Below are 25984 nucleotides of genomic sequence, written 5' to 3' on the forward strand. Positions count from 1 at the left end.
TCCCCCCGGACATTTTTTTAGGTATGAAAAGTAGGACATGTCCCAGAAAAAGAGGACATCTGGTCACCGTGCTATAGCACATTTAAAAAATTGAAGGCATAACAAAACTGCTGAACATAAAAACAATAACATAAACATTAAAACAACTGCAGGGGTAACCAAAGAACTGTACATAAAAACAAGTTAAGAATAAATAAAAATAAAATAAACATAATGAATTGGTTCACAACAGGAATAGTTCCACACAAAACTGGATCTCAGTGTACAAACGCAAGGAATAAAAATGTGTTTTTAAAGGAGATTAAAAAACAGCAAAAGAGGAGACCTGTCGGACACTTAAGGGTGGATTATTTCATAATTTAGGAGCTGCTACAGCAAATGCTCTATCGCCTCTGAGCTTCAGCATAGTTTTAAGGACGGTGAGAAGCAGTCGATCAACAGACCTAAGTGATCGAGGTAGACAGTAAGACTGAAGGAGCTTGGATAGATATGTTGGAGCGAGGTTTTTCACACATTTAAAAATAAATAACAGCTGCTTAAAATGAATTCTATAATAAACAGGGAGCCAGTGAAGGGACACCAGGATAGGGGAAAGATGTTCAGGCCTTTATGCGTGATTTATCAAGCGAGCAGCAGTTTTCTGCACAAGCTGCAAGCAGGCAAGAGACGCCTGACTAATGCCTACATACAGTGCATTTCAGTAGTTCAGAAGAACTGTAATAAAAGCATGGAGTAATTTCTCCAGGTCCCTTCTTCAACAACACTGCTGATCTGTTTCTCAAATTTAAGACTGGATTCAAATTTTACCGCCAGATTTGTGACACAATCCCTAAGATAAACTGAAAGTGAACCAAAACCTATGTTTGGCGAAGGACAGCAAATTGGTCCAAATAACATAACTTCTGCCTTGTTCTTTTTTTATACAAAGGAAATTAAAAGATAGCCATGCTTTAAGGTCATTGAAGCAGTGATTGAATTGCAGGATCATGTTGTTTATTTGCAAACCGGAAATAGATCTGGCTGTCATCAGCATAAAAGGGAAATGAAATGCCATGTTTCCTAAAAACAGAGCCAAGGAGGACTAGGTAAAGGGCAAATAAGAGAATTGACCCCTGAGGGAACTAATGTGGAAAAAAAAAAGATGTGGAGGACACAAAGTTGTCTTAAATAAACAAAAACTCCTACTGGATAAGAAGGACTGAAACCATTAGAGGTTGACATCCCTAATGCCCACAAAGTGTTCAAAAAAGAAAGTAAAATGCTGTGAAGAACAGTATCAAATGCAAAGATAAATAAAAAACTAACACAATACACTCTCCAGAGTCGTTAAATAATAAGATGTTATTTAAAATCCTCAGAATTGTGCTCTTTGTACTTTGAAGGGCATTAAATCCTGACTAAAATGGTTTAGTGATGCCTCTGAAAATGGTAACAGTTAGATGACCTTCTCTATGTTTTAGAAAATAAATGGAAGGTGAGAGATTTGCCTATAATTGGAGCAAATAAAAGGGTCGAGACCTGCCTTTTTACGAAGGGGACGCACAACTGCATGTTTCAGAACCCTTGGTAGTTTACAAAAGGAAAGACTATTGTTAATAATTTCCAGAATTTTTGACCGACTGTAACGAGTACCTCTTTAAGCAAGTGAGGAGGAATAGAATCTGCTGGAGAACCAGCGGGCCTCATATAGTCAATTATATCCTTTAGAAAAGAGAGAGACACTGGCTCAAACTGAAAAAACAGATGAGCAGTGAGAAGGAATAGAAGGATAATAGGAAGGCTGGATATGAAAGCTCTAGCTGAAGCTTTTTTCTTAGTGGAAAAGTGGAGGAAACTTTTACAAATTTCAGAAAAGTCATCTAGACCAGCAAGCTTAGGAGCAAGGAGAACAGTGTCGATTGTTTTAAATAGAACCCTAGGGTTGTTACAGTTACAAGCAATTGTTGCTGAGAAATATTTTTTTCTCTTCTTTAACAGTTCCCCAAACACAAGCTCTCATTGAAAACATCAAAAGAAACATGTAGTCTGTCCTTTTTCTACCTGCGCTTGACTCTCCTGCACTCATGCCTGACAGTACGTGCGACATCATTCAGCCAGGGTTCAGGCGCAGATTTGCTTCGTCAAAGGTGCAACAATGTTCACAGTTTGTAAACATTAAGAGCGGAACGCAGAAACCGGATCCTCAGCATTTAAGAAAGAGAATCTTTAAAGTTATCGTGGCAGAGACCATTAAACGTTGAAGAGAACAGGACTGAATAGGAGGTGTTAAACACATGACATGGATGAATGGATGATTTTAAATTAAAAACTAAGTCAAGCCTGTACCAAAATGCCCAGTAGTCTAGATCTAATAATTTGTGCCAGTTTTGAGAAGTCTGTCTGCATGTTTTCTTTTTCCAATTGACAATGACATTTTTTTTTTACATTTTCATAAATTTACAGAAAGTCTTTTGTTCAAATTACCACACTACACTAAATGTTTTAGAGGAGCTGATGTTTTTTCACATCTTGCATTCTTTAGATACAATTTGAAAATATTGGTATAATTGTATTTCCATAACTAAATATTTTAATCTAGACATGTTCTCTTTAGTTCCTCGTTGTGCCATGTTATGTCCTTAAATGCTAAAGAAATCCTCTAAAATAAATATATCTTTTTTTAAATTTCAGTCAACACCTTTCCAGCTAACTATGCAACCCAAAGCTTGCTATTTAAACAGAGATTAATTAATCAATTAGGCAAATTGCAGTAGCCCTGTAAAAATAACAAAGGTTCCAGGATAACCAGTGGGCTTTAAGAATGCGATTTAGTAAATCCTTTCGCCCAATTAGATTCACAAAGTAGATTTTTATCTGGTATTCTGTTGGATTTATGGAGCAGCTCATCGATGTTGTCAAATATAGGTTTTTGCACACTTTTGAAACTTCTCAAGCCACAAGACATCTTCTGTTTTTGACAGCGGGGATTTACTACTTGTGGGGATTTACTAGAATCATTAGTTCAATGTCACAGCTTAGCCACACGTCACAACAGATTTCCTATTGATCAACAAGATTTGCTGTATGCTTAGCAGTCTCGTTTATACTTTGTACTAGAAAGGAGATACTGAATAAGTAGGAAACTGTGAAGCATGAGCATGTCTTTATGAAGGATCATGCAAGAATTACCCCCTTAAAAAAATAGATTACATGGAGATTTTAATGCTTTGCACAATAGGTTCAGCTAATTGTGGTTTAGAGCCTAACCTTTAAAGCAGAACAGAAGAAAAAACCCACAACAATTTCAAGCATTTGATTAATTTCCAACATTTTCTTAATCCTCGTCAGCCTTAAATATTTAAAGAAAAAGTTCAACCTATCCCCAGTCTTCCCACCCAAGTCCTAATCAAGTCTCATACCTCTGATAACTGGAAAACATTTGCTTATAAAATGCCGGGTATACACTGGTGATTGGTTATCAGCCGTCGCAGATGAAAGAGGTTGTTGGAAAATAGTGGAAGAATTTTGGTTCTAGCTCTTAATCTATGGTTTTATGTTGGTCTTAGGTCGGACTGTGACTCCGATTCTGGAATTGCTGTTTTTAGCATTTTATGACTCGAGATAACCTGCGCTAATTATCTGTCAGTGTCTTAAATTTGGAATGATGATCTCACAGTGCGAAAGCTGCTACATCCTACATCTTCTGATCAGAATGCAGCTGCTCATAACACACATAAAGATTTGATAGAGGAGATGAACAAAGTTGTTTATTTCCGGGATTTTTTTATGATCCACTGGAAGGAAGTATGTACAAAAACCAACAACCAGTGCAATTGAGAAATCAGCAGTAACTGTTATAATTGCAAACTGTTAATCAATGAGTAACCTAATAAATGTAAAGTTGACATTGGCTACCTTGAAGTGTTTTAAGCAAACCAAAAATATATATATTATAGTATGCAATGTAAATAAAAACATGTATAAAATGACTTCAATTTATCCTTTACGAGTATCATGTGGAACAAGGAACCACAATCATTTACATAAGGGATACACTTTTGGTAGATAGGGAAAGGCTCCACTGATTCGAAAAAATGCTGCCCCATAAATAAAGGGAAAGGCAGCAATTTTGTATCTCTGAATTGAATAACTATCCTGTCTGAGGTGATCAGACCAACCTGTCTGAGTGGAGCAAACAAAACGTTGGAGCATAAAAGCTTTGCTGCAAAAAGGAATGTCTTCATCCGCAATGTGCTTGTCTGATTTGTATGCTGGTCACAAACCAATAAGAGCTTTTATCATTGTTTTCTTTCTGTAGCAGCCTATCCAAAGACTGATACACTATTTGAAACTCAATATGTTTTCTTATTTTCCTCAATTTTATTCTTCTTATTTCTATTTCACCTTCTTGATTATTTCTTTATGCACCTAAATCGATCTTTTATGTTCTGAATAAGGATATTTGGCTTCACTTTCTTTTGGAAAGGATATAAACATTCGATTAAAAACATTAATCCAAATAAAACTCTTTAATTCATTAATATCTTTTTATTCTGTAACTGAATTGATTGGGATTTTGGATTGAAGATGAGATTATGTGTCTAAACAACTGATTTTGTTTGTACTAAATAGAGCTGGCCGAGCATGTAATCCAGCAGGCTAAAATATTTGTAATATCTCCCAAAAGATGAGATATAAGCTACCTTTAACTCTCCCAAGTTGATGTCTTTTCTGCATAAGATATTAATGACAGTGTGTCTGAAAGGTCTTGAAGAGAAATGCAGGCAGAGTCTAAAGTCTCTAGACCATGAATGTCATAACTGACCCTCTATATAACATTCTAACTAGTATTTATACAAACCATTTTTTCCTATTTACTACAAATTATTTCTCATGAAAAAAAAAGAACAAACTCAATTTATAAAAGCTTCTGCAGTTTGGAGAAAATATATAAAAAATGTGAACAGAGCTGTACAGATCTACTGAGAATAAAAACACAAGAACAGAAAGAAAAATAAATGTCTAGAAAACTTCTTGGGAATAATTCAGCACAAATCTGTCTCTGTTCCAGGAAATGGCAGAGGAATGTTTTTTTTAAGGTTTTTCTTTTTTTTTTTTTACATCCTCTAACTGGGCAACAGAATGTAGCTATACAGCAATTACTGCCCAACAAATTACATCCTTAATTTTTTCTCCTTAACCTCACAAAACATAATAAGCGAACCAACATTTAAAAGGTCAGCAGCTCATTCTGTTCACTGCATGCAAATGCACATAGATCTACGGCTCTCCATATGCGTCTTACATTTTCCCAGGCCTGAGGCTGCACCAATCTGCTGTCTATGATAAATATTTTAATTTCAGGTTATCAAATAATAATGAAAAGGCTAAGTCTGATTCAAGTTTGCTATAAATTCAGAGGCACTCGAGTACTTAGACAACACAAACGCATTAAAGAGAATGATGACAATGCCCTCTAGGCCTCTTCTGTAAACAGCAAGCTGTGTAAGACATACATGTCAATCCAAAGCAGAGGACATCACAGACTAGCTAGGTCAATGCCAAGTATGTCAGCATTTCTATTTCTGGCAAAGGGATGACTTATTGAAACTACTCTACATCTCACAACACTCGCCCAAGTGTCGTCTTTCTGTTCATGTGTGCTGGGCCGTGTTTCACATGTTTTTGACCACACTAAAGCTGGAGGTTAAAACACACACACATGCTCGGCAGATCATACAACAAACAAAAACCACCAGAGTAAATACAGAAAGTATGACCTAAATTATGAATTCATTTATGAAGAAAAAAAAAAAAAAAGAAGGTAAAAGCCTCTAGAATGTTATCCTGAAATAACCTGACAGCAGAATTAACTCTAGCTAACAGAAGATTCAGGAACTTGTTTTAATCAGATCCTGCCTGAGAACATAGCATGAAGCCAGCTAAAAAAAAAAACAATCTCACTAAATTACAAATCTAGTTCCAATCTGATGTAATTCAGAAACAAATGTCTTTGATATTTAGCACTTGTTATAATTTTAGACCTCAGCTAAAAACACAGGTGAAAACACTGGCTAAAAGCTGTGTCTGAGCGATTCAGAAGAGAATCCAGAACAATATTCAAAACATTCCTATTGTTGTAGTTTTCTACCTTGTTTCAGCTAAGTTCAACAGTCATAAAAAAAATATATTTTTAAAAAGGTAACCACAGGAGAGGCCCTTGGCTGTGAACACTGAAGAAAACCACAAAGGATTTCCTCATGAGGATAAAAAACATCCCCAAAAGACTTTTGTGAAAATAGTCAATAGACTGATGGGACAAAGTCATACATTTTTAATCATTTGGTGTAAGAATAAATCTGTCCTTTCAGAAATAAAATATCACAAGCGTACATAGTGCTGGTAGTATGATTGACTGATGCTGCTTTGCTCCTGAAAATTGCCTTAATGTAAATAAATCATTCCATCCTGTTGTTTTGGATCACTTTCTTTTCTTTATATCTTTAGCTCATACTGTGAAAACAGCTGTTTGTATGTAAACACGATTTTTTTCTTAAATTATAATGTGTTCAGTAATATGAGATAGAAAAATAAGGGGAATCCTTTTTCACAGTGTTGTACTGAAAACTGAAAGGTTTCCTGTTTGCTCCAATTGTGATTTGTTGTACTTCGCTCCTACACTGAAGTACGTGTAAATTACTAAACCTGCTTAACTTCTCGGTGGGGTGAAAAGCAATAGAAGCACTCAAAGGAACAATAGCTGAGTGTAGCGCTTTTTTTTTCGCACTTTTCACAGTTTGCGTTGAGGATAAGGTGCTGATTTTGCTGCTGGGAGAGAACGAGCAAAGCCCCAGCAGTGCTGCACGCTGACCATTCTAGCATGATGTTATGCGTGAATGAGTGATTAATTCTGCCCTGTGCGTGCATGTCTGTGTGCTCATGTCTGTGCATGTTGCTATGGTAACCTGGGTGTAGGTTGGGTTGCCCTGCGGAGAACACTCCCAGCTTGTTCCAAGGCCGGAAGTTCTAACTCTTGGGGACTGCGAGTCCTGGCAGCCTATTCAGTGCCATCCCAGGCTACTTTCAAACACTGAATACTTCACACCTGATATTGTGGAATTGGGAAATGTTGCATGCTTGAATTTCATGCACATGTCCTCAATTTTTCTACACAACCGCCAAAAGAAAGAAAAAAATAAAAACCGCTGTTGCTTTAGCCCTAATGCCCTGCCATGCACAGAGTAACAGATGTAATTAACTCTCAAAATAGGTCTTTCTTTCCCCCAGAAACAGTGCAACAACAAGCAAGAGGTGCATCTGGGGCGTTTAAGAGTGATGACAGCTACAGGACGGGAGGACAGCTGGATTACGGTTTAGAAATGAGCATGTTATCTCCAGGGTTCTTCAGAGTTAAATGTAGCTCCATGTGAATAATTCAACTTGAAGATGAGGGCCTCTGCTGACCGATACGACTTCAGGACGGGATGATCCGCCCCAAGGAGTAATTAGAGTGCTTTACCACTGCATCATCTCATTATTATTAATAGCTAACAGCATGCTGTTTGATTGGGTATAATGTCTGCAATGTCATAGGGTGCTTTTGGACAAGAGCTTACTGCTCTCCCCTGCTGAATATTTGCAGTTCAATTCTCCACTGCTCAAAACTTGCAGTACAGTGTTGATGCACAGCAACAGAAAAGAAAGAAAAACTTCAGGACAAAAAGCGTTCCAAATGAGAAAGCTTTAAGGGGTTTGAGTATTGTGACTGCAGCTGTACCTTTCACATATCCACATAGACATTTGCACATAAAAGCAAGGCTAAATGGTCAAACTTTTCGACTTGAATACACAAAAATGCCCATCAGAGAAACTGAACAAATTGCCTGCTCTTATCTTCTTCAGATCGTTCACTGATCTGTACCAGTCCCTTTCGCTCAGTGGTGATTTTTTTTTTTTGTCCGTCATCCGTTGCATGCATTAAAACTTTCTCTTTTAAATAGATGCTAAAAAATGAACTTCCAGATTGTATGATCCTAAATAGCTCTTTACCAATTACTGATTTTTATTTTTTTAAAGAACCATCAGGATAAAAAAAAATAAAATAAGAACCAAACCACTGACTATGGAAGATTAATTCTATGGAAGATCTTTTCAAAGAAAATTAGCTGATGATTTGGGGTAAAATCTTAAAATGATGGAATTACGGATGCAGCCTCATCTAAGAATCGCCTTATTAATTTTATCTAGTAAATGTGAAAAAAATGTCTTTCCAACATCAAACCCCCTACTTATTTTAACAGTAATTTATAGTCTCATTAAAAAATATTAATAAGATGGAAAACTATATTAGTGGATATTAAATATCTAGATATTTCATGTTTGTTGAACTTTTGTTTCTTCTGTTTCTGTTCAACCAGACAACGATATGTTGGTTGAGGCTACCAGCTGTCTCAACTCATCAGTCTACTTTGACTCCACTAATGGGGAAGAAATACTGTTGTTTTTACAAAAAGTTGCCATATGTTAAACAACATCAAAGATTATGTGATGCTGGTCTTTTCAAGGATGAGGTTTTTTGAAATTTTTCATGCCAATGTATTGAGCGGTAGTTGATAAAGAAGGCCTTGGCAGACGTAACTTAGCAGAGTAACACAGTCTGAAGAAACAATGACAAAGTCCTTGTTTTAATGTTGTGTCACATTAATTTTACTTTACTTTTCTGCAAACTTACTGCAGTGTGACACCTTTTAACCCAAGTAACCAAACACTATTAAATTCACAGAACTGACTTCAAAAATTTGAAAAACTTAAACTTATTCCTAAAAATTTACCCACAAGGTTAAAATAATGTCATAGTCAAATTAAAAACTTGGTTGCAACAAATGTAGTTTTAGACTCTTAAATGTTAAAGAGATGTTTGAGATTTTTTTAGTACTAATGCAGTAATAATTTAACAGTTTCTGACAGCTGCTAAAAAGTTTTAACACCTCTGCTCTTAAGCTCAATATTTTTCTTCTACCTCTCTTTCAGCATGAGGCGTACCCTCTCCATCTGAGGGACCATGAAAACTAATTGCAAATGTAAGCTGCACATGTAAACTATATTTTTCAGACATTTCAGCTTCAGACTTGTATCACATATAAAGTGAAGGCAGCTAAAACAAAGTGCAATTAAGTGAGCCCTCTTAAATTCTGACATTTAAATTGATTTCTATGCCAGATGCTGCAGAAACTGATGCCTAATATGAAGCAGAACTTTTTGTTTCACATAATTTTTCTTTGTTGACATGCACACACGCTATTTCTGTCTTCCTTTATCAATACAAACATGATTTCATTAAATCTATTCAAAACTATTTCACATAGCTCCAAGAAATAATGATGATCTAATGACAATGGAGACTGATGTATAGTAGTAGGAGTAAATGTAGTATAGATACAAAACAAAAGTTTTAGCATTTCAACCAAAAAACAGACATTTCAGTTTTTAACATATGTAGGTAGAGGCTTTCAAATCAGCCCTGACCTGAATGTCACGCACCTGTTTCCAGTTGTCAAAAATGATGACTTTGCTGTCCTCGTCGTCCACTGTCACTGTGCACTCATAGCCCTCACCTGCAAACAGATATAAATGTCAGATTTATCTGCACAGCTCTGCTTAATACAAAACACAACATCCTCCAAAAACAATCCTGGAGCCACTGAAGTGGAACAATATTTACTTTGTGTAGCAGAAAGATGAACAGCAGCTTCTATAGAAAGAAGTGTCAACAGTTTTTCAGAAGCTGTCTCAAAGATGTTAGCAGTTAATGCAATTATCAAAGAGTGTTTCTCGACTTAGAGCTACACCTAATATGACAGCTCCACCCACTGAGCCACAGTAAATCCAATGAACTACACTATCTTACTGTAAACAGATGATTAATAGACATTTCTTACACTATTAGACATAAAAACAGAGACAATACTAATTTATAATTTGCATGTTTATATGATTTCGTTAATCTTATACAGTGGACATCTGTTCTTAAAATCTAAATCTTATCATTTGAGATCTGAAAAAGAAAAATGTGTTTTTAAGGGTTTATGTATGGGGTTTTATAGCAACAGGTCTAAAATTATGAAGCTTTTCCAGGCATAAGCAGCAGTGGGACGATTGTCACTCAAAAAAACAGCAGCCAACCAAATACTGCCTCCAAGCCACCTTTGTGATTTTAATATAACAATCCTGACAATGCAGAAACAATTATAGTTAAATATTTTGTCCAGTTTTAGATCCAATTTACCTTGGAGTGAAGAGAAACGGATATAGTGGGGCTGAAACATCATTTGGAATAACCTAAGTGTGACATAACTAAAGTAGGCCATTTAACACTGATGAAATACAGCTATTTATAAGATCACAAACATTAAAATTTCTAGACATTGTATACTTAAAAAAATTGGAAATTATGTTACAAGTGGTAAAAAAGACAATCCCTGTTTGTATTGAAAAAATGATTAAGCTACGGCAGGGGATTTATTACTTAAGGGGGTTACTAATGTTTGAAACTTACAAAGCCAGAGCTTTGTAATTTCTAAATAATTTTGGGTGCAAAATTATGGAATGGACTAAACAATTAAATAAAGATGTGTAACTCTATATTAGTGTTCAAGAAGACTTTAAAATCTAAAATTAAAAAAAGTTACAATTAAATTTGACTGAGTTTGATTTTACAGTTGAAGTTATGTGTTTTGTAATTATGTATTGGTACCAATGTTTTATTGTGAAATATTGTTATGATGGTACAGAATAGGCAAAAATAAGGCTCTGGACTCCAGTCTATTCCTTTTTCGGTTGCTGTGTGATGGATTCTTTAGTAAAAAAAAAAATATTATTTTATTTTTTGTTTTTAAATCGAAATAATGTAATCATTCATTCATTCAATGTGATGTTTTATCATACGCCACTTTAAAGGTACTGACTGTTTAAACGTATAGATGTCAATGATTTAGTTTGCTTTATTGAGATGTTGAGATCAAGGACAGAATTTCCTGAACGCAACTTTCCTACTAACGTTATAATCTGTAGAAAATGGCAGCCATTAATAATCTAATCTACATATTTGAAAAAAGTTAAAAAAAATTTAAAGAAAAGTTTCGTTTTTTGGGGACTTCCTATTTCGATAGTAACTGGATTACAAAATAAGCATTTTGAGAAGAGGCACTTTAAAAAAAAATGGTATGAACTACTTAGGAAGGGTGTTTTCTTCTCTCTAAATATGGTGCAAAGATCCAAGACTAGAGCTTAGGCTGATGTAATGAATGCTATGCAGTGTGGGCCAGGGGCATGTTGACTGTCACCTTAGGGTGACAATGACTGATTGACTGGCTGGCTGAAGACTTGAGGGCTGCAGCTGATTATCTATGGTGTTGTTATCCTGCACTGTGTTACATGCAGATCTGCTAACTGACAGATGCCACACAGGAGGGCAAAGAAAAATAAATGGCTTTAGCTTAAAGGCCAAAAAAAAAGTGTGAGGGGGGGTTACACATGAATGAACTGAGTCTGAAAATAAGTTCTTAGAGTTGCAGCTGCTTCTCATTGCTAATCAAAGCTGACTGAATAAAGGACTTCTAGGGCCTTGCAGAAGTGTCCATATGGCCATAATGGTTAATATTTTTGACCTGCTCCAAGCACAAATGTAAACTTACTTTATTTTCCTTTCATTTGACGAACCAATATGAGGTAGTTCACAGTTATGTGAAAAAGGTACTGGTAATATAAAAAAAAAATACAAATTTAAAATGTGGAGTGTACATTTGTATTCAGCCACATATTTCTGACAACCCTAAAGAAGGTCCAGCACAACCAGAATGCATTAGAAGTTACATTTATACAGCTGTTTCTCCTAAACTAGCAGGCCAATCAATCGGGGAGGTATATTAACAGAACAACCACTGGAGTAAGACAGGCAAAAAAAAAAGGTGTTCAAAAGTCTGCTGCTAACTAGTTTAGATGACACGGCAAACATGAAAGAAGGTCTCTGTTCGCAAAGACCTTTTTGGATCTGAATACAAATGCATAATAAGTATGTTTAATTTATGTCTTATGACTATGGAAGCCCCACATCATCGTTCTTCTACATTAGTTATTGTCAGTAACGAGACAAAATGTAAAAAAAAAAAGGCCAAAATGTAAAAAAAAAAATACCTTTTTCCAAGGCACTGTAGTACTAGACTATATAAGTGTACTCTGAGATAAAATAATGTGGAATCACTGTCTGTGACTAGAGAGGTGTGTTCCACCAGGCCTGCTCTCTACTCCCATTAACTAACACATCCAGCTCTGTAACAAACACAGCTGCTCTTAGCGCCAGATTGTGCTTCCAAACCTTTCAAACAGAACACTTAAGGCCCAATAAAAGCGCAACAGCCAGCCATGGACAGACGGTCCAAAGACAGCTAACAAAGGCAAGACAGCCAGTTGAGCAAAATAAGCTGATGACAAGATCCAGACCACAGACACATCTTTGCTAGATAAGGAATTATTGTGGGCTGCTCAGAACATAAGCATAAAAACAGGAATAGACTGCAAAAGGTACATAGTATTTAGATTTTTATTTGTAAAAAAATTTATTTTTAAGTTTGTTTACTTATCTGGGTATCTGTCTGCCAAGCACATCATAAAAAAGTGAAAACTGTTTTCTAATTGAAATGCCATTATGCCAGGTAGCAGCTAATTTACCAAGATGTTTCACATTAGTGCTTCAGAGGCGTGTGGATGAACTAATATTGTGGCTCAGTAAGGAAACATATTGGTCTTGTAGGAATGTTTTTGCTCTAATTAAGCTTCCTAAGGCACATGTGTAAAGATAAACACTTTTCAAATAAATCCCTTTCAGAATAACATTTTGAATATAAAAAAACAGCCTTTTATATGTAAAAAAAAAAAAAAAAATGTGTTACAACGTTATCATTTAATTGGAAATGTATTTTAAATACTCTTTAAAATAAATTATTGATTTTTTAAAATGAATTTATTCTGATTTTACTTTTAATCCTATAGCCAGGCATTCATTTTGTGTAGATGTCTGGGGGTTGATGAAATTGAATTATTAAAGCATTTGGTACAATATCAGTGTTTAGGCTTTACTTTGGTTTGAACTCTGAGCTAAAAAAAATATACATTTACTTACATATTTTCTCTGGGCCATTCTGAAGCAGACATAAGTAAACTAACTAAAAAACTAAAAATCCAATATTAAGTAAAGTGGATGATCTGTGGTGCTGTTGGTCAGTGTATCTTTCAAAGCTCATTAAAACAGTTTTAGATTGCATCACAAAACTACATATTTCAAAAAGAAATTTGGTAGAAGTAAAAAAAGATACAAGTGGGAGATTTCAGTGGATTTCACCAGAATACAGAATATAAAACAGCACAGCTTTTAGTGTAACTAACAGTGTCTCTTTAATCACTTTGAAATGTAAGCTCGCCTGCTTAACTTTTTCTTTCCTGAACGGAGCCCCTATGGAGCTAGTTTACTGTTACCTTTTCTAACATAGAAAGCATTAATAGATTATTGTTTCTAGTTACTTTCGTATAGCTGCTTCTTTCTCCTTCTAAAATTTAGTTTTTCCTCTCCACTGTCACTGCATGCATGCTTGGTGTGAAGGATTGCGGAAGAGTCAAAGACAAAATGCAAGTGGATATCGTTGGTTAAAGCTAATCCAGGAGCAGTATGTCCTGCTATTTAATAAATCAATCAGCATGTTTTCCTAAGAAACCTTTTACTAATCTGACTGAATGATTTTCTCTGCAAAATGCCTTGAGATGATGTGTTGTAAATTGACTTTATACCAATAAACTGAATAGATTTCAAAAGAAATCAGTGACCAAACAGGTATTAACCTTCTTCCCTGGTCAACTTGGTCCCCATATTTAAATCAAAGCGGGTGCTTTGCAATAAAGTGGCAATAAATAGGCCTAAATATTTAGCTGACATGCCATTTCAATCACATAGAAAGCCTTAGGTTAGTGGTCTCAAACTCCAGTCATTGAGGGTCGATGTCTTTCCACTTTTAGATGCACCTATGCTTTAACACACCTGACTCCAAAGTGAGCTCATTAACAGAGCGCTGCTAGAGAGGCAGTATAGCCATTTGATTCAAATGTGTACAGAAAGGGATACATCTAAAATCTGCAAGACACAGATCCTTTAGGATATGAGTTCTGGACAACTGCTTTATGTTATGCTCTTTGAGGACAATCTAGAGATATTTTGCAGTGAGGAATTATAAAAAAGAATTTTTTTGTATTCTCCAATCTTGTGAGTTGCAGGAGAAAATACTAATATCCCGTTGACCAAAGGAGGCTCTACAAAGTATGTATAGCAGTGGTCCTGAAATTTAAAAGCAGTATTTCTTAATATAAGGATTTTCCCCTCAAATAATGAATTTACTCAATTGTTTGATTAAGCTGCAGATGTTTCAATGCAATATTTGTGAGATAGATATGTGGAAGAAGCTTTAATTTATCAATATCCACCACTTAATATTCAATGCTTTACCACAAGCTTGTGTCTCAGAGTCTATAGAGAGCGATCTGTCCGACTGTCCAGCCAGAGATAAGGCAAGCGACGACTTGCCCACGCCGTTTTGTCCTAACAGCACTATCCTCAGTGCCCCTCCATGGCTCTGGTACGCCGGCTGTGCTCCTGCGAACTGACTGAAGGAGTCATCTCGAGGCACGGCTGTGTCACTGATGGGCAACGTGGTAGGCCCCTCAAGACCCGGTATCCAATCGCAGTCGTCGGACACAGCCTCTTCTCGTCGCAGCTGGTGCTTGACAGGCAGGGGCGTGCTCCCTCGCCGGAGTGGTGGCGCCGTGGTGAGAAACATACTGTACTACAATTAAACAGAGCACAACAGAAAACATAAGACCATATATTATGAAGGAGGAAGCAGGGAAACAAGATGTGGTTTTACTGGCTGGAAAACAATCTTTAAAATACAAATAAGCATGCTACAGTTCTACCTGACAGACTGCTAAGTATTTTCTATTCTACTGAATGTTTTCAGTAGGAAATTTGCTGAGAGGCCTCTGCACAGTGTCAACATGTGCAAAGAAAAGGAAGGTGATAACAATGAAGTTGAGTTTTCAGAGTGAGGGAAGGAGATGCTGATGAAAAAGGAGACAGTCAATGGGCAAAACAAAGGAAAGCTGACACGGCTGGCTTCATGGGCAGTGAGATGAGTTGAACATATGAGGATGGCGAAGCACTGAGGTATTGTTAGAGACAGCTGGCTGACAAAGGCTTCTCCCAGTGAATAAGGTGAGGACCTGAGAAAATGGAAGAAAAACAAGGAAGAGACAAAGAAAGAGACACTGCTGCTCCGTGCAGTAAAGGTGTACGTGTGATCAGTAGGCGCTGAGTGTACAGTGTTCATGACTGCAGCACAAAACCATGTGAACACATGATTTCCACCTTTTGGAACACAATGGCATGCTGGAGTCAACATGATGTCTGTAACTTTCTGAGCATATGCATATGCAGCTACAGCACATTAACCATACAGGAGATGACCCTCATCAATATTAATACAGCAATTAAATCAGATCCAACAGCATCACTGTGCATGTGTGGCTCGGAGTCTGATTATGGCAAAGCTAACAACACCACTGGCAATTACTAAAGGGCAATGACACAGAAAAAGAGCACAGAAGATTATTTAGAAATGATTAAATCACATTATAAACCCGTTTTAAGAGATGAAATAGTAGGAAAAAGTTTAGGGAAAGAAAATATCATCAGTGTCTAGCTGGTCTGTTTTTCATTAGCTCTATATGGGAACCTAACCCTGGATTCCTTTATGATACTCTTATTTTGATGGACAGAATGTTTCTGTGTAAAGACTTCAGCATTTTAGGCACTATGAGAGCACATGACTAGATAACTGCTTTCTGCTAAAAATAGGAAATTTAGCATCTGATAGAGACCTTCCTACCAACCCTGGGGCTATTGGACATTTTTATACAAGGCTAAAAGGCATTTATTATGCTATTTCAAATACTTTATCTGATCAAACTTGAACTGGTTTGCCCTTCAGCCATTTCTCTAAACATGTTTGAAATACCACAGGTGGTATAAGATAAACCTTTAACAATTTATAGGTTTAATAATTTATAAGGTAAACAAGCTAATGTGGAGAACACATGGGACTGTGCACTAACTATTTGGGGCTTGTTTTGCTATACAAGGGTAGTCAGATACTGCACTAAAGATGTAAATATGTCAGTTCAGGTTCTGTTCTTTGACCTTTTCTGCCTATACCTACCGAAGACATCACATTAAGATGAAGTGACTTTCATTTCTAAATCCAACTGTGGCATGCGTAGTGAGTTGAATTGAACAGATTCAGATGACAAGGAGGATGGCACTAAAATTTAGCAACTGTGTCTAATTTCTATTATTTGCTTGATATTTACTGAAGAAGTACGTAACAGACAGGTCATCAGCCTTTCACTTGGCTAACATGACGAGCTAGACTTTCCCTCATCTACAACTTAAATTAGAATCATCAATCAACTTAACCTGGATCCTGTCAGACTGACTGAGTAACTACACTCACTACGCCCCACATGCTGTCTTTGATACAGAGTGTATTAGGAGAATAAAATGCTTTGCGGTTTAGTATGCTATGTAATCTATAATTAATATTTGTTTTGTTTATATTGCTCTGCGTTGTAAGCACCTGCTTGATGTGTTGCCTTGTTATGGTGGAACCCAGATGGAAAATAAAGTATATACCATAGTTCAATTAGGGTGTACTGCTTTGTATATGTTAGGATAATTATCATTGTTCAAGTGTGAGTTTATTACACCTTGGTATTGGCTGCTTGTTGCGAGTCAGAGCTGATATTTTCCACTATAGTTAAACTAATTAAGACAGTTCCTCCGTCCGGATATACAGTTATAATCTTCATTCTGTGGCAAAGATTTGGAAATGACATGAGGGCGATATCCTTCAGCTAAGAACGAAGTGTAATATTTTGATAAGGCTGGAGCCATGGATGTCTAATCACATGCTAATGTGTATGATGTACAGTAAAATATGATGATGTGGCAGACTGGAGATGTATAAAATGCCTTTTTAACTATTAATCTGGGCCACTTCCTGAGAGGTGAGCCCGGAGGTGAGCAGCTGCCATTCTGTAAACTCTAAGCAATTTCTCTGACCTGAGTAAGATTATAATTTCTATCAGAATCTGTTCTCATGTCTCCTGGTTATTTCATACATATAAGTTATAAAGTGTTATTCAAAAAGTTTGTCCTAAATGATCTCTTTTCAGGGAAAAGAACCGGAAAGATAGAGCCTCAAGGTGCTTTAACATATAAATAATCTAGATTTTTATAGATTTTGTTATTTGAAAGAAAACCTTCAAAATGTATCTGAAATGTACATTAATTTTGACTAACAAAAATTAGTGGCCAACAGTGGAATTAGAGAAATATGACTTCACATCCTTTTTTTTTACTAAATACAAATTAAAAAAAAAATAATATTGTATTCAGGACACTGATACCTTATACCAATAAATAAATCCACTGCAACCAGTTTAATCTCAGCATTAATCCACTTATTCTTAGAGGTTTGTTAGAGATGAAAACCAAGGAAAACAACAGACAGGGTAGGGATAGAGGCTGGGAAGGAGTGTTATGTTAAGCATTAAACTGAATATAGTTCATTCAGTTCAATTCTTGGGTTTTTTTTTGTTTGTTTTTTTTTTTTTTTTTTATATATACAAAACTTGAAACCAGTCTGATGATGGGAAGCTGAATGAAGTTTAAAACAGGGCATTCCTGGATGAACAGAAGAGGGATGATTAAAACAAACATGGCTCGTTTCACCCTAAAGCAGCTATATGCAATGGCCTAGAACAAAGCATGTTAATATGTTACAGTCCATATTAAAACAAAACTCATAAAATATACAATCCTACTTCATAAGTAGCCTAGAAGCTTATAGAAGACTCACCAAAAAACAATCTAAGTGAGGAAGCAGAAATACAGTTAATTTAAAATATCATATCATTGTGAGGGTTTGCGATGTTGGTCATAGTTTATTTGCAATTATTTTATTACAAGGATTCATTTTTTTTATTCTACTTATTTAGTGAATGGTTTTGAACGAATAGGGATCAATTCGGGGAGTGGCTGCCTAGTGGTTAGGGCATAGAGCTTGGATTCCTGAGGTTCTGAGTTCAAGCCCCACTCCCACAGACTGCCACTCTGGGTCTCTGAGCAAGACCTTTAACCCCACACTGCTTCCTGGGCGCCCCATGATGGCAGCCCACTGCTCCCCAAGGGGATGGCTTAAATGTAGAGGTAAATTTTTCCAATGTGAGATAAATAAAGTTAAATTATCATTATTAATATTATAATTATTATTATAAGCTGTATAATCGATTGTTTTATTTTACCATTTGCCATAATATTGTATCTAGAAAAGTGTGTAGTGCAATGTTGGTGTAGCAACATCTTTATTACACTGTCTCTTAAAGGAATCACACACACTGTCCAGTCTAATCACTGAGTGGGATCAGCAGGGTTCCTCAATTAGGTTAATTAAACGACTCGAGCTAATCAATTAGGCATGAATCAGGTGTCTGCGTTCTGCATCCGCAGAAACAGGAAACCATGACCGGGCGGGTTTAGTCAGTGCGCCGATGGTTAATCTGCTCCTTACTCCGAGTCCAGAAACTGGGACAAACAACAGCAGACAATGCAAAATTAATACTACAGGCTATGTTTGTGTTTTCTCCCCTGTACGACCCATTTACACTTCTGATTCCTGAGCAGCAACGCCTCGTTGTAGTGTAGTACTGTTCATCATGCGGTATTTCTTCCAAGCGCCAGTGAATTAACTCAGTTTGAAGAGGAATTACACAGAAAAAGGTTGGAAATTAAGAGCGATGATGGTTAATCCAATAATTAAAATGCACCACAATATAACCCGTATTGTTAACTAAGCAGCTAAATAAAACAGAACCTGTTGGAGGAAGATTAGGTGTCCCAGGTTCTGTTGTCTACCTGTGCGTCTATTCTTGGCTGTGCGCAGAGCGCACGCTGTGTGTAGAGGTGTGGAGGAGGGTAGGGGGTTGGAAAATGTCAGTCGCCTCTTACCTGGTCAGCCATGGTGATCAATAAGCCTTTTCTTTATGGAGCGGTGTGTTTTAGGTCATGTGTGCGGGCTTTGGAGCCGGCTTCACGTTCACAGCGGCGCACAGTAGCAGAGACGCGCCGCGCGCGTTCATCTACCGCCTTGTTGTTGTTACCGCTCCGGCGCGTGGGAAACTAGGATGAGTGGTAGTAGGTCTGAGGGAGGAGGAGGAGGAAAGAGAAAAGGATACACCTGCGTCGTCTGCGCTCCGATTAATAAGCTCCTTCAGTGTGTTGGAGGAAAGAAAACACCCGGGACCGAATTGCATCCCCCAGTAGAGTGCTCCTTGTTTCACTGGATATGGATCAACGCCTCTTTCCCCACCTCCTACTAATACCTGCATCTATCTCTCCTCCTCTCTCTCTTTCTGTGTGTAAAGGCGCGTCCCTCAGAGAGTGAAGGGATCTTCCAATGGGTTGGGTTTGCTGGGAGGTGAATGCTGGGGTGTAGAGTGCAGGGGTGAAGAGCATTCACATATTTTAATCTTTCATTGCTTAAATCAACCAGTTTAACTTCTGTGCATTCATCAGAGGAGGGACACCTCACCTGAATTGTTATCTTTAATAAATATTTTAAATGGGAGAAAGCTTGTGGTGGCCGCCAGAGGGCAGCAGAGAAACGCCTTAGGGATAAAATGTCGGTCCGTAAAATAATCCAAGAAGTCATTTGAGATGCTACCATAATTTTTTTTGAGAGGTATAAGTGAAATTTGGAGGATTATTTTATTTTAAAAGGCTCTGTGTACATTTACAGAAGGTTCAAAAGTGCAATACAACTGACAGCCACTTGGCGCTGGCTCCAGAGTACCACTTTAACAGCACTTATTCAAAAACTTATTTTCCTTTCACTGTTTATTACTGTTCCAGTACTTATAAAAGGAACTGTCTCATACTAGGAAATACAACGAGGCATCTAATTGAATAGAGGTTTGATTTAAATGTTTCCAAAGTCGAGTTTCACACTAAATAAAAGACGAAAACAAATTCATAATGTCGGTAGGGCGGAATACAAAACCTGACCAAGAAGTGTCTTATTTAATTCTTACTGTTGGAAACCATGAATACCTGTTTTTCTGATGAGTCGACACCTATTACCATGTACTAAAAAAGGCATTATTTGTAAACTATTACCTACCAGATACATATTTCAAAGACATATTATTTGTCCATACAATTTCCACTTGCATAGGGCACTTCTCAAGCACTATTTATCTTAATGGCTCTTCATTTGCCCCGTATTTTATGACGTTACAATCTCAACTTTTGGCATACCATGTAAAACACCTACGCAAAGTAGAATATAATTGTGAGGTAAACAGGTATTTGCATATTTTTGTAAAACAAAAATACTGATTTAGAGAAACTGGATAGACATTTGCATTGAATCCCATATGCTCAGATACCCTAAATAATAAACAAGTGCAACCAGTTGGGTTCAGAAATCACCAAATTAGTAAACGCAGCCCACCTGTGATTAATTTAAAAGAGCTTTACTGTAGATCTCAACTTGAAGGCCTCTGAGGTTTAGTGATCAGACAGTGTGATAAAAACAAAGAATACAGGTCCAAGATAATGTTGTAGCAAAAGTAGGGTTAGGTAATAAACCCAACATACCAAGCTTAAAACATCATCTCAAATATGAGGTGTCTGTGACAGAGATTTTCATCAAGATGGAGAGTTTGTTGAGAAGGCAGCTATACTGTAAGTAGTGCATTCCAACAACAACAAACCTTTGAGAAAACACACAAACTTTGTGTGGAAAGATTGAACATCTAGGTGTTCTGGAGAACCGAAGAACCGTGGGTACATTTATAATTTGAACATTTGATAACGTTAACGTTTTCTGATCACTCTTTCTAAATTCAAAGACTATAAATACAGCGGTTACACTGATAGTAGTGTAATTCTATTTATTAGCTGTGCTGTAATTAATTGCTGCATAAATCAACTAAGATGATAAAGTAAAAAAGTCTATTTAAGGTGCATGGAATAGATAAAATAAAACACTGTTAAAATATATCAGATACATTATTCAGTTACATCATTAGTCAACTCCGGCTGAGTTTAGAGGATGACGCCCACTCAGCTCAACCCTAAATTATATCACACCCCCAAAGTCAGGCAGTCACAGCCTAGAGATTTTGTTTTCTTACCACCCTTAAAAGAGGATGAAATACCCGACAGTGTAGCAAATGTTTCAACACAGAGATGGAACAGAATTACAGTAGCTAATATCCTAAGAAGAGAACCAGATACTATTTTATTCTTTGTGTTTATGTACCAAACTCACTGTAAGGATATTTTACAGTTAGAGTCTCTTTATATGAGGATGCCTTATTATGTATTTGGGTTTTAGATATCTGTTTTGTATTTTTTCAGTCAAAGGGACCGTAGTGTGATAAGACTTTCCTTTCTTTTAGAATATGCTCATAATGACGCATCTAGTCATAATCAGAAACATTGCTCTAATTTTGATGGCAAAGTGTCACAGGTTAATGCCAGTCTCAGTTGTTGATGACTTCCTGTGTTTCAAGTGTTCAAGGCTGAATCAAAGACTCCATCCCTGATGCTTGGAGAATGCTTTTCATCATCATAGAGAAGAGAAGCGAGTCAGAGTTGATGGGAAGATGAACTGAGCGAAATAAAGGACAACACTGGAATTTGTAAAAGGCTGCACAAAGACTAAAGAATGGGGCAGAGGCTCACTTTCCAACAGGGGCAAATGTGAACATGCAGCTAGAGCCATATAGATATAGTGTCAGTTATATCTAATTAATGTGTTATAATGGGCTTGTGAAAGTCCAAGAAGAGTGAACCAACCTTCTGCTCTTTGAATGTGCAAAGCTGATAGAGACTAAAAGACTTCAAGCCTTGATTTGAACAGAAGATGATTTCTACAAATTATTATAGAAATTACAAATTCTCAAAGCCTTATATTTTGGTCTGACACTGCATACTTGTTGAAGACTATTGTATTTGAAGACCAGCAGCTGAACATGACATTCTGATGGGAGTTAAATCTTACTTTTGACAAGATGCCAAAGAAACCTAAAGTTACATTCACATTCTACAAAGCTTTAAAGTTGGTTATTAGCTATCTAAAAGTACATTGTGTAATAATTTATATTTTTTACTGCTTGCAACCGATGACTTCATTTAAATGTGTGTTATTATTAGTGTATTATTACCTATAAGGCCTGTCTTCCGTGCCATGAAAGTCTGCCATCTTGAAAGTACAAACACCGATGAGACATAAAATAATACAGATGCATGGAACAACAATGCGTTTGCCTTTGCTGGCAGTTCAGTAGGATTGAAGATCATTTGGAGAAACTAACCAAACATCTGAAAGTCTAAACTACTGCAGAAGCATGCATTTGTAAGAGTAGCATAAGAAATAGTTTCAAAGTTTCAAAGGTGTACTTCCATGAATGGCTTTGAGGAAACCTTAATTCTCAATAAAAGTTGCCATGGCATGTAAGAACAATTCTCAACTTAGGTAGAAATTAGGTTAGATGCTCAGAGTTTGCTTTGAGGCAAATTAAACCATTTTCTCCTTTTATCCTCTCTCTCTCATAGTAGTTGTCAAATTTCTGCTCAAGGCTTTATTTAATGAATCTCCCAATTGCTCAAATCATTGATTAATTGAATGATCCTGGGGATTGGCTCAGAAACAGTTGAAACCACAGCTGAAGTCAGAAACAATAAGAGCACCCGCATTCAGATGAAACCTCTGACCCTTACTGCCAACATATCCCTCCCCCTGGCCATTTAAACTGAAGTACAGCACACAGAAGGAGGATAAAAGATGGTGTATAAGAATAGCTCGACTGCAAGATGGTGTATAGGAGTTTACTTAGCTGTGAGATGGAACAGGAGTTTTGCTGAAATAGGTAGTTTGGAGCATCCATTGCACATCATAACAGGCTGAGATGGTATCTGTCCATAAGGGGTTGTAAATTCAACAAAGCAGTTCCAACACAGATAGTGTAAACTAGCTACTAAAATAAGCCTCATGGATGGCAGCAGCATCATGTCAGTGGATTCAATATATTCCTGCTGACACTGCAATGTTAAACACCACACTCTCTTGCAAATATCTTTATAAAAGGGATGGCTTCCATCGTGGAAACACATGATTTTTGTCTTAGAATATTAGGTCTTTAGGAACAAGACAGAATTGATATTTATCTAAACTTAAGCATGTATACCATTGCCTCACCCTCTTTACAGGAATTTTAAATAGAAATATAGACTTGTAATCTTGGACACTATATTTTGTTACCTTGCAACCAAATGCTTTAATATAATATCTTGGTATTATCTTGGTATGTATGGTAAATTGCTTGTTTTTTTTTTTTTAAATATACTGGTATATATAAATATGACAGTAATTTGTTTAAAGTAAACTTTATATTTTTAGCACCTTTTACAGACAAAATTTCAGGTAACAGTTAAAAGATTTAATTGAATTTTCACTAATTTACAAGTTCATATTTTACAACTGGCCTGAAATCATCACCAAATATAAGTAGCTGTAAGGCCCTGAACAATAGGACCCAGCATTGAGGCGGACAAACAGTTAGATTCCCCAAAATGTTCATAAGAAATGGAACTGCAGCACTGGCGTCTAAGGCAGGAACTTCTGATCTTATAGTTCAGTCCGGGCCCAGAGGGTGAGGTTGGTCCCAGCTGGTCAGCTGAAGATCAGAACCGAGTAGACGAAGGATGGCAGGATAATCCAGAGGGTGAAGCCAGAGCCGGTGTCGAGGACATGCTCGGGAGTCAGAGCCAGGAGATCAGAGATACGAAGAGGTCAGGCAACAGGTACAGGTTCAGTTCATAGACAGGTAGCGATCCAGCAGGAGTCCAAGGACAGGTCAGTCAAACAGATCAGAACAGGGACAGGTAGGCCGAGAGGTCCAGAGGCAGAACGGGTCAGGATTGGGCAATCAGAAACACTATATTTGCTAGAGAACTCTTACCACAGACTCAAATAATCTTGATATGAAGACTGGTCTGTAGGCTGGTTAAATAGAGACTGAAAGAGGTGGATCGGATGAACGGTAATGGAAAGTGGGCGGAGATAGGCAGGTGAATGAAATGAGTAATCAGACCAGATCCAAGGTTCTGATTTCGATTCCCAGCCCAGGGTTTTCTGCATGGAGTTTGCATGTTTCCCCTGAACATGCGTGGGTTCTCTCCGGGTACTCTGGCTTCCTCGAACATTCCAAAAACATGACTGTTAGGTTAATTGGCTTCTCTAAATTCTCCTTAAGTTTGAGTGTGGGTTCATACCTAACCCTAACCTCAACCTAAACTCAATTCACACCTTAGTCCTTAACCAAACAGCTCGTACCTATGGGCATCATGCATTGGTTGCAACAAGAGCAGCCAATCCCCAGAATGTGCTGATTTATGGAAAATGTTCCCCACAATCTTAGAAACACATAGACACACAGAAAGGGTTAAAAATATCTTAAAAGCAATGGAAGTCAAAGGGACTCATCACATGGTCCTCACTACCTATGGCAAGATGAGAATGTGTGTAGGTGTGTATGTGTGTGTGGGTGTGCGTTTGTATACTCTGAATAAAACAAATCCTCCCTGTGGGAATTACATAGCAATCAATGGCAATTAATGAGCTGGAATCCTCTATAAGGCCATTAAGTAGTGGTGTCACACTCAAAATCAATATCTCTTAAATGTCTATCTAGATGATAGAAAATCACTTCCTTTGTAATGACCATCTCCTGAAGTTTGTGATGCTAATCTTACACCTTTTTTTGTTTAATTTAATACAGCAGTCTTGGAGATATCTACTGTAAGGCCTTCAGTAACCCTGCTAAAAAGAAATTAAAAAGATCCTCTCCACTTGGCCTGCTGAGCATATTTTAAGCTTTTGCTAATCTGCTGACTTAATTAAGACAGCCTCATCAGGACATGGCAGCTTGCTGAGCTGTGCTGTGTGAGAGGATCACGGTACGGACAGATGACGAAGATAAAAGCTCTCATTAGCCACAGAGATGGTATCGATGAAAAAAATATATATCTGCACCCTGGTAATGGTCACAGTTAAAGCTGCCATCTGGATGTGCAGTCCTGCTGTCCAAAAGATGTCAAGAGGTCAAGAAGAGGCCAACTACAGCAGGATCCATAGCTGCATAAAACTGTCAGGCTTTAAGTCTGAGGTTACTCTGTGTATCTGTCTTTACATATCTGTCATCTCTTGAAAAGACGTGGTGACAGTTTATGCAACTTTAGGGTCACATTGTTGAATGTGAATGAGTCCGTTTGTGGGTGAATGTGACTCTAGTGTGAAGAGCTTTGAAAGGTCAGTAAGAATAGAAATAAGCACCCTATCAATTGAGCCATCAACGATCGGAAAGAGGTAGGTTTTATTCTTTCCTTAGGTTTAACCCCTAGTATCAGGTTGGATAAGTGATGTAATGGGGAATCATTTATTTTCTGACCCTTAAAACCACCTCCCTTTGGTTTATGCCTACCTTTATATATTTTAAAGCACGAGAGCTAAAACAAAATAAAAATAAAAAAACAGGACAATTGATAGACCTCATTTATTGATTACTTATCCAGAGGATACATTACTTTTCAGTGAGTTGGACTCTCCTTATTTACAAAAAATAAAACAAATACAAAAAATACAAATATGTACAATTAAAATACTGAAGCTTTGGTGTCATTTGTTCAAACTCTCCTCAAAGTAATGCAACTTGAAGATACCACCTGTACCCCACTCAGGTCTCACTGCTATTCAGTATACCATAAGATATACCTTTATTC

The 25984-nt window shown here is 37.1% G+C and overlaps 1 protein-coding gene across 1 annotated transcript in view; it reads right to left on the minus strand.

Annotated features, from left to right (window-relative positions):
- rem2 (RAS (RAD and GEM)-like GTP binding 2) overlaps positions 1–19527 on the minus strand; it is a 52850-nt gene extending 33323 nt beyond the window's left edge. The window contains exons 1-3 of the mRNA XM_015379434.1: positions 19145–19527; positions 14528–14864; positions 9520–9593 (exon numbers count right to left, since the gene is read on the minus strand). Of these exons, the coding sequence (XP_015234920.1) occupies positions 9520–9593; positions 14528–14864; positions 19145–19156 (423 nt within the window). The 5' untranslated portion in view covers positions 19157–19527. The remainder of the gene's footprint in view (positions 1–9519; positions 9594–14527; positions 14865–19144) is intronic.
- Between the last annotated feature and the right edge of the window lie 6457 nt (positions 19528–25984).

The sequence above is a fragment of the Cyprinodon variegatus genome, unplaced genomic scaffold (genome assembly GCF_000732505.1).
Source record: "Cyprinodon variegatus isolate N-32 unplaced genomic scaffold, C_variegatus-1.0 Scaffold192, whole genome shotgun sequence".
NCBI lineage: Eukaryota > Metazoa > Chordata > Actinopteri > Cyprinodontiformes > Cyprinodontidae > Cyprinodon > Cyprinodon variegatus.